General features: G+C 36.7%; 1 protein-coding gene across 3 annotated transcripts; it reads left to right on the top strand.

The window, feature by feature from the left end:
• Window positions 1-565: 565 nt before the first annotated feature.
• LOC106088045 (uncharacterized) lies at window positions 566-8,134 on the top strand. Of its 3 annotated transcripts, XM_059369544.1 has the most exons (5): window positions 600-615; window positions 684-1,013; window positions 1,098-1,198; window positions 7,128-7,287; window positions 7,360-7,970. In XM_059369544.1, exons 2-5 carry the CDS (start codon window positions 875-877, stop codon window positions 7,575-7,577), a joined length of 618 nt encoding a protein of 205 aa, XP_059225527.1. In that variant the 5' UTR covers window positions 600-615; window positions 684-874; the 3' UTR covers window positions 7,578-7,970. The 3 variants fall into 3 exon arrangements, with proteins under 3 accessions (XP_059225528.1, XP_013108795.2, XP_059225527.1); XM_059369545.1 differs by having other exon boundaries at window positions 566-1,013; window positions 1,101-1,198; window positions 7,360-8,134; XM_013253341.2 differs by having other exon boundaries at window positions 568-1,013.
• The last annotated feature ends 935 nt before the right edge of the window (window positions 8,135-9,069 follow it).

Genomic DNA, 9,069 nt, shown 5'->3' with positions numbered 1-9,069 from the left:
GGTGTTTTACAATTTTGTGGCCCTCCCTGTACAGTATATGAATGAAAATCATGTTGCACAGATTATCTCGAAAAGATTCAACAGATTGTATGGTATCTACTTTCGCAAATGCCTCAATTTATTATGAAATCACACACCAGTAGATAGTGGCTATGTATGTGGCTGACTGTCTTTAATAAAAAGCGCAAATAAAAAATTATTCACACATTTAAAATTTTAATCAAGTCAAATAATGGCACAGTGAATTCTCACAAAAGCTTGTCTTACTCGTTTGGGCTTCCCAGCCAATTAATGTACGGTTATGACCGATGGAATATTCTCCCTACCCATATTGGTGGGCAGGTAGGGCATTGTGAGATCGGTCAGAGCCAGAAATACAGAAAAAAAGCTTCTTTCCTAACTTGTTTTTTGTTCTTTTATGGGCTCACAATCCAACACTAGCATGTGCGCATGTGTATAGGAATGCCGGTATTTGGGTTCTGATCTCAGCACGGCTATCTGTGTGTTGTGTGTAAGAATTTAAGATTTTCAGTAGTTCTCACGTAGCATTTCAAACACCTTTTTTCGTTCTGACCGAACGCTGTCCATCGAAACGCGGCGAAGTGTATGCAAGTGGTAAGCGAATCGCTCACGCGCCACCGCTGTTTGCACATTTATTTTGCACATTTTGTCGAAACATTAAGAATCATTTTCAGTTGACGGAAAGATTTCAACATCTCCGGAGGTGTGGGGTAGCTGTGCCGATCATTGTTGTTGCTGCTTGGCAAAAAGTCAACAGATCTATTCGAAACGTGTTACAAAAACAAAACAAATCGTCATCACAAGTTTTATTTTTTTTTATCAACAAAAGTGATAAACATTTTGTTTGCAAAAAATGTCTCTGGATCGGTTAAAATGTTACGCTGCGGTTTCGGCCTATATTCATCTGGGTCTGGCCATTATTGGCATCTATGTTTTCGTAGTTCTAATGGTTGTTGAGGTTGCCAGTGAATACACGTTCATGAACTCCTATGGTAAAAGAAAAATATAAAGATGATTTTTTTCGTATGGTTGTAATTCTGGAGAATAACCACAAATGTGTTTTTGTTTTTGCTTAGAAGACAACAAATTAACTGCCATGTATTTTTTGGCGGCAGGCCTGGTGTATCACATTCTTCTGTTTTGCTTTTCCCTAGTCGCCGCTGTGGGCATTAGCAGGGTGAGTAGAAACCAAACATGGTAATTTCTAAATCTAAAATTGATTAAAGCCGAGCTGATAATGTATTTAACACCAGTTTATTAATCTTAGAAAAGAGAAACTAGTGTGTGGAAACAAAAAAAAAACTGCATGCTGAAAATTTTAATTTTCAGAAAAAGAAAATTCAAATTGAAAAAATTTTAAGAAAAAAAAAACGAAAAGAAATATCTTAATAATTTGTACTGCATTTTGAAGATGTCTTTAAGGTGAAGGTGTCCTTAAAAATCTAAAAATTAATACTGCCCCAAAAAACACCTGAAATACCAATTTCGGGCAAAGATAGCTACAAAATCTGCATTTTTTGGTAAATTTGCTAGGGAGGCTATAAATATTGTTTGGCGCAAAAAAACTTTGCACGGACTTAGGCGACATATTTCGTAAAAAAGAGACATAGTCCCGGATGGGGGATATGGGCTTTGTGTTTTGATAACTCGAGGGGTTTTTTCAATTTTTTAATAGAAAATTTCCTATTTTAAAATACATTTTAGCACCCGTAAAAGTTGACATATCTTGTTCAAATTTTACTTAAAACTCGTCTTCAATATGTCTTCGCTACAAAAAATACAAATTTAAACAAGTTTTTTCAATAAAGACTAATCAATGAAAACACTTTTTTTTTCAACAAAAAATGTTAAAAATTCTTGAAATTCCAACCTAAATAGCTATTAAACAAATTAGAGGATGTTGGTGCATATCTGCAGCAAAATTCTTTTATCACCGAACCAAATAATGAATCAAAATGAAAATCGACCCACAAGTGCCTTCGTAAATCGCAAAATACCAAACCAGTCTCGGTCAAAATTTAAAACAAGTAAAAGCGTGCTAAAATCGGCCTGGCCGAATCTTATATACCCTCCACCATAGATCGCATTTTTGGAGTTCTTTTCCCGGCATCTCTTCTTAGGCAAAAAAAAGGAAAAACAAATGATTTGCTGTGCCATTAGAGCGATATAAAGGTATTGTCCGGTTCGGACCATAATTAAATTATATGTTGGAGACCTGTATAAAATATCAGCCTATTCGAATAAGAATTGCGCCCTTTGGGAGCTCAAGAAGTAAAATAGAGAGATCGATTTATATGGGAGCTGTATCAGGCTATAGACCGATTCAGACCATAATAAATACGTATGTAAGAGGATCCGTCGTAAAAAATTACAGGCAAATCGAATGAGAATTGCGCCCTCTAGAGGCTTAAGAAGTCAAGATCCCAGATCGGTTTATATGGCAGCTATATAAGGTTATGTACCGATTTGCGCCATACTTAGCACAGTTATTGGAAGTCATAACAAAACACCTCATGGAAAATTTCAGCAAAATCGGATGAGAATTGCGCGCTTTATTGGCTCAAGAAGTCAAGATCCAAGATCGGTTTATATGACAGCTATACCAGATTATTAACCGATTTGAATCGTGATGAAGGTGCATATTATATCCGATATGGCTGAAATTTTGAACGTGTTTTGGTATCACTTCCAAAAATTGTGCTAACTATTGTTCAAATCGGTGTAAATCTGATATAGCTGCCATGTAAACCGATCTCGCGAATAGACTTCGTGAGCTTCTAGAGCGCGCAAACCTCATGCGAGTTGACTGAAATTTTGTACACATCGTTTTGGTATGACTTCCAATAACTGTGCCCATAACCTGATATAGCCCCCATGTAAACCGATCTCCCGATTAGACTTCTTCTTTGTCAAGTATGGTCTAAATCAGTCCATAACTTGATGTAGCCGCCATATAAACCCGATTAAACTTCTTGAGCTTCTAGAGGGCGCAATTCTTATTCAATTTGGTTGAAATTTTGCAAACGTTGTTTTGGTATGACTTTAATAAACTGTTCCATGTATGGCTCAAGTCGGTTGATAATAGCCCCCATATAAACCGATCTCCCGATTAAACTTCTTGTGCTACTAGAGGACGCAATTATTATCCGAGTTGGCTGAAATTTTGCACATATCGTTTTGGTATGACTTTCAACAACTGTGCCAAGTATGGTATAAATCAATCCATAACCTCATATACCCGCCATATAACTCCCGAAAAAATTTCTTGGGCTTATAGAGGGCGCAATTTTTGTCAAAATTGACTGATATTTTGCATATGTTGTCTTGGTATGACTCCCAACAACTGTTTCAAGTAGGGACTAAATCTGTTGATAACCTGATATAGCTGCCATATAAACCGATCTCCCAATTTGACTTCCTGGGCCTGTGAAGAGAGCATTTACTACTCGATTTGCCTGAAATTTCGGAGGTTGTCAATATTGGCCAATAATATCACCTCTTTCAGGAGACAAAGATCGTACGCGTGCGAAGACATAACTGCATGCTGTATAAGCAATACCTACTGGGCTGTTATCGCAGATACCATTCAAATCATCATCTTGTGTATAAGTATTCACCGCCCAGAAGCCTTAAGGTAGATCTACATGATCTAGAGCGTGAGGTCCAGCGATACAAGATAGAACCTCTAGATCAAGCGGGCCTAGACAACATTCTTGCAGACACGGTAGCAGATGCGGTGAATAGTGTGGTCCTTGAGGAAGTGATCTCCCCCGGCAAACCGGAGTTATTTTGGCTCAATTACGATCCGGCAGATGCAGCCGCCTCCGTCGTTTTAGTTTCTGGATTCATGTTAATATGTGTACAAACAACAGGTCGCAGTTTTCATCAGATCGCCTTCAAATTTGGTACAGGCATGGTTTTCGGCGTAGAGATGAAGCCTATGAAAAATTGGTTCAGATTTATATATATATATATATATATATATATATATATATATATATATATATATATATATATATATATATATATATATATATATATATATATATATTTTTTTTTTTTTTTTTTATATATATTTTTAATATTCGATAATCATATTCGTACTCTATTCTCGAATACCTTTAATTGCAGTCACAGGTTGTAAATCATTGTCCATCAAAAAAAAAAAGTATGAATATTATGAAAATTTAAAGCGTATATTATTACTCGTTCGCTATGGGGATATCAACAGACGGATGGACGTGGCTTAATTGCCATAAAATGTCAATACGATCAAGAATACGGGCATATATTATTCAAAGGGTCACTGATTATTATTTCGAGGTACTAAAAATGGAATGACTAGATTAGTATACCCATCCATCCTAAATATCATTGAGTGATGGGTATAGAAAGTAAATAAATTTTTGGGCCATTCTTGCAGTTTTAATTCAGTTTGGGAGTATCCTACATTTTCATTAAAAATTGGGCCCGAATTGTTTGTGCAAAAATATGCCAAAAATAGACGAAAAACAAGTAAAAGCGTGATAAGTTCGGCCGGGCCGAATCTTATATACCCTCCACCATGGATCCCATTTGTCAAGTTCTTTGAATTACTTTTTCAAATAGTCATAGAACAACACCACCTGCAAAATTTCAGGCAAATCGAATAATAATTGCGCCCTCCAGAGGCTCAAAAAGTCAAACTGGGAGATCGGTTTATATGGCAGCTATATCAGGTTTTATACCGATTTAGACCATATTTGGAGCAGTTGTTGGAAGTTATACCAAAACAACATATGCAAAATTTCAACCATATTGGATAAGAATTGCGCCTTTTAGAAGCCTAAGAATCAATACCCAAGATCGCTTTATATGGTTGCCAAATGCGGATATGAACTGATTCAGACCTTATTTGACACAGTTATTGGAAGTCAAATCGGATAAGAATTTCGGTCAAATCGGATAAGAATTGAGCCCTCTAGAAGCTCAAGAAGTCAATACCCAAGATCGGTTTATATGGAGGCAATATCAGGTTATGGACCGATTTAAATAAAGTTTATCACAGTCATTGGAAGTCATAAAAAAACACGTCATGCCAAAATTTAGCCTCAAGAAGTCTAATCGGAAGATCGGTTTATATGGCGGCCATATCAGGTTATGGACCATACTTGGCACAGTTGTTGAGAGTCATAACAAAACACGCCATGCTAAATTTCAGCTAAATCGGATAATAATAGCACCCTCTTGAAGCTCAAGAAGTCAAGAGTCGGTATATATGGCAGCTATTATATATCAGTTTATCAACCGATTTAGATCACACTTAGCACAGTTGTTGAAAGTCATAACAAAACACACCATGGAAAATTTCAGCCAAATCGGATAATATTTGGGCCCTCTAGAAGCTCAAGAAGTCAAGACCCAAGATCAGTTTATTTGGCAGCTATATCAAAACATACACCGATATGGATCATTTACAATCTCAACTGACCTACACCAATAAAAAGTATTTGTGCAAAATTTCAAGCGCCTAGCTTTACTCCTTCGAAAGTTAGCGTGCTTTGGACAGACAGACGGACATGGCTACATCGGCTTAAAATATCATGACGATCAAGAATATATATACTTTATATATACCTCATATTTCGAGGTGTTACAAACGGAATAACGAAATTAGTATATCCCCATGCTATGGTGGAGGGTATAGCAAGTAAATGCGTGCTAAGTTCGGCCGGGCCGAATCTTGGCAACCCACCACCATGCTAAAAAATATGGGAGATATATCTAGACCGAATTCGACCATACCGTTGTTGAGTGTCATAACAGAACACTATATGCAAAATTTCAGCCAAATTGGATAGAAATCGAGGCTTGTAAAGGCTTAAGAAATCAATTCGGGAGATCGGTTTATATGGGAGCTATATCATGCTCTTGATCGATTTAAACCGTACTTAGCACAGTTGTTGGGAGTCATAACAGAACACTAAGTACAAAATTTTAACCAAATCGGACAAAAATTGCGGCTTCGAGGGGCTCAGGAAGTCAAATCGGGCGATCGGTTTATAAGGGAGCTATATCAGGTTACAGACTTATTTGGGCCGTACTTGGCTTCATTGTTGGGAGTCATAACAGAATACCATGTACAAAATTTCAGCCAAATCGGACAAAAATTGCGGATTCCATGGGCTCATGTCAAATCGGTAAATCGGTTTATATAGGAGTTATATCAGGTTCTTGACCTATTTAGACCGTACTTGACACAGTTGTTGGAAGTTATAACATAACACTAAGTACAAAATTTTAACCAAATCGGACAAAAATTCTGGCTTCCATGGGCTTAAGAAGTCAAATCGGGAAATCGGTTTATATGGGAACTATATCAGGTTCTTGACCGATTTTGACCGTACTTGGCACAGTTGTTAAAAGTCATAACAGAACACTATGTGCAAAATGTTAACCAAATCGGACAAAAATTGCGGCTTCGAGGGGCTCAGGAAGTCAAATCGCGTGATCGGTTTATATGCTTCTTGGCCGATTTGGACCGTACTTGGCACAGTTGTTGGGAGTCATAACAGAATTCAATGTGCAAAATTTCAGCCAAATCGGACAAAAATTGTGGCTTTCAGGGGCTCAAGAAGTCAAATCGGGAGATCGGTTTATATGGGAACTATATCCAAATGAGAACCGATATGCCCCATTTGCAATCCCCAATGACCAACATCAATATTAAGAATCTGTGCAAAATTTCAAGCGGCTAGATCAACGCGTTCGACCGCTATCGTGATGTCGACAGTGAGACAGACGGACGGACGGACATGGCCAGTTGGAATCAGAATTTCGAAACCATCAAGAATATATACATTTTATGGGGTCCTAGATCAATATTTCGAGGTGTTACAAACGGAATGACTAGATTGGTATACCCCCATCCTATGATGGTGGGTATAATTAAATTTCGTGTAGGGTAGGCTATAATTTTTTGGGGTCTTATGGGTCTTTTACAATCACTGAGTTACAAAGAAGAAATAATTACTGGTGGTGAATTTTTTGTAAGGACTTCGAAATACCAAACGAAGAAATTATGTATAATATTGTTATAACATCCCTTTTTCCCCTTTTACACCCAGAGAAAAAATTTGCTGCTGGCGCCCTTCGTAACTCTGATTTACACCCTAATAAGTGTTTGTGGTCTACTAGCCTTGAGTTATTTCATAGGTGGTCTTTGGAATGGCAAAGCTGCGTTTGGTAAGCTTCTGCAAACACTGCTGTTAAGTTTCTCTTTAGTGGGTAAGTTGTCTTTGTTGTACAAATAACTTAAGGAGGTTAGAAAATAAAACAACACTCGATTAACTCTTACAGGTGCCGAAGCTTTAATATTTTCACCCGTCCACAAATTATACCAAATATGGAGGGATAGTCCTCCTTGCTCCAGACTCGAGGAACAACAGGAGTATGAAGCTGAGTGTGAACATCAAGAGGTTAACAACGAAAATTATAATACAAATATTTACAAGATTCACAACCAACATTCTACCAAGAAGGGTGAAACCTTAGAAGATAAAGTGGTTTATATCTAATTTTGAATCACTCACCAAGTTAATATGGAATAGACATTGAGTAAAAAACCAGACTGTTAGACTAAATATACGGTGGTCAGCATATTAGACAGCCCCAAGGGTGATTAAGTAGTAAATTAATTAACATTTAAGTATTTTTTTTTAATGAAGAGAGTAAATTGGAATAAGTAGAACTTTTGATAATAGAAAAAAAAAAACATTCTATATTCAACGTAAGATGATGTCATTGAAAAACAAAACACTTTGCATAAAGTTCAAATATAAACAAATACTTGTACATATCTCGAGTTTTTGAATCAAGCCTTATTTTAATTCTAAAATTTGATAATTGCTTTTTTCAAACGTATTTGCTTAATGAACAATAATTGACGTTGTAAGACCGCTTAAATTTGAATCGTATGTTTAATTGTTTCAGATTTAATGCATTCAAAATAAAATTATTTTAATTTATTGTATGGATATACGTACGTTATATGTATGCATATTATATTGTTCCATGTGATAAAGAGAAAGCTTGTTTTTGCAAATAAAGAACCACATACCTTTCATTTTTTCAGCTTGGCCTCGATAAACAGAATATGAAGTATAAAAACGAAAGTTAAGGTAACACCTGCCAACATGACGATCAAAAATAATTTGTAAGGAATCCATTGGAGGAATTTACATCTTAGAATGCACTTCGTACATAAGGTTCACATGCATATTAAGTTGGGTCAATTTGTCAACCCAAACGTCAATTTGTCAAAAAACGCAGACCAAGCAGTTGTTTTTTATTGAAGCACTCAAAAGTGAAGCACTCAAAAGTGAACAATCTCAATGAATTCGTACATATGAAAAAAATTGGTTACCGATATGTAATGCAATACTATTATTTGAAAGGTCTCAGGTCAAAGATAAATAAAAACCAAGATAGATTCTACATTGGGGGACTACGGACTTTTGTTTACAATAATCTAATATTACTGTTTCGAACTGTCCCAGGATCTACGGTGTTAGAATGGTGACAATTCGTCACATCGAGCGACAAACCCTTATGAAAGTGATAGGTTATTCCAGGTCTTTCTATCACCAGAGGACCTATCCCGTGTCCGGTTTGGCATCTGTCCCATTTCACGTAGATATAAAAATGAAATTGTTGGGCTTTGTTTGTTTGTTTTTGTTTTGGTTAGTTTGTTTGTCTGTTCCGTATAGACTCAAAAACGGCTGTAATAGGGTACAACATTTTTTGATAGCCGAAGGGGTGGCAGACCCTTCCCCCTACCCCCATTTTCAAAAACTCCAGATCTCGGAGATGGGTGCACCGATTTAAGCGAAATTTTTTGCCATTCTTATGGAACCCCAAAAATACGAAATTGGTATAAAACTTTTGCGTCAAATAACTTGGGGGGAAGTCCCATCCCAAAACCGACCCACACGGACATGTTTACCAATTGGGACAATATGGGTATCAAATGGACTTTAAGAGTACACTAAGAGTACCCACTAAAGGGTT

Source organism: Stomoxys calcitrans, chromosome 5 (assembly GCF_963082655.1).
Source record: "Stomoxys calcitrans chromosome 5, idStoCalc2.1, whole genome shotgun sequence".
NCBI lineage: Eukaryota > Metazoa > Arthropoda > Insecta > Diptera > Muscidae > Stomoxys > Stomoxys calcitrans.
Note: the sequence above shows the minus strand (reverse complement) of the source record. Positions and strands in the feature narration are given on the sequence as shown.

Bases quoted from the DNA above. Each gene is read 5' to 3' on its own strand.
- LOC106088045 (XM_013253341.2), top strand. From the start codon at position 875: ATGTCTCTGGATCGGTTAAAATGTTACGCTGCGGTTTCGGCCTATATT. The intron at 1,199-7,127 runs GTGAGTAGAAAC...TTTTACACCCAG, and splicing joins CCGCTGTGGGCATTAGCAGG to AGAAAAAATTTGCTGCTGGC. The intron at 7,288-7,359 runs GTAAGTTGTCTT...TAACTCTTACAG, and splicing joins GTTAAGTTTCTCTTTAGTGG to GTGCCGAAGCTTTAATATTT.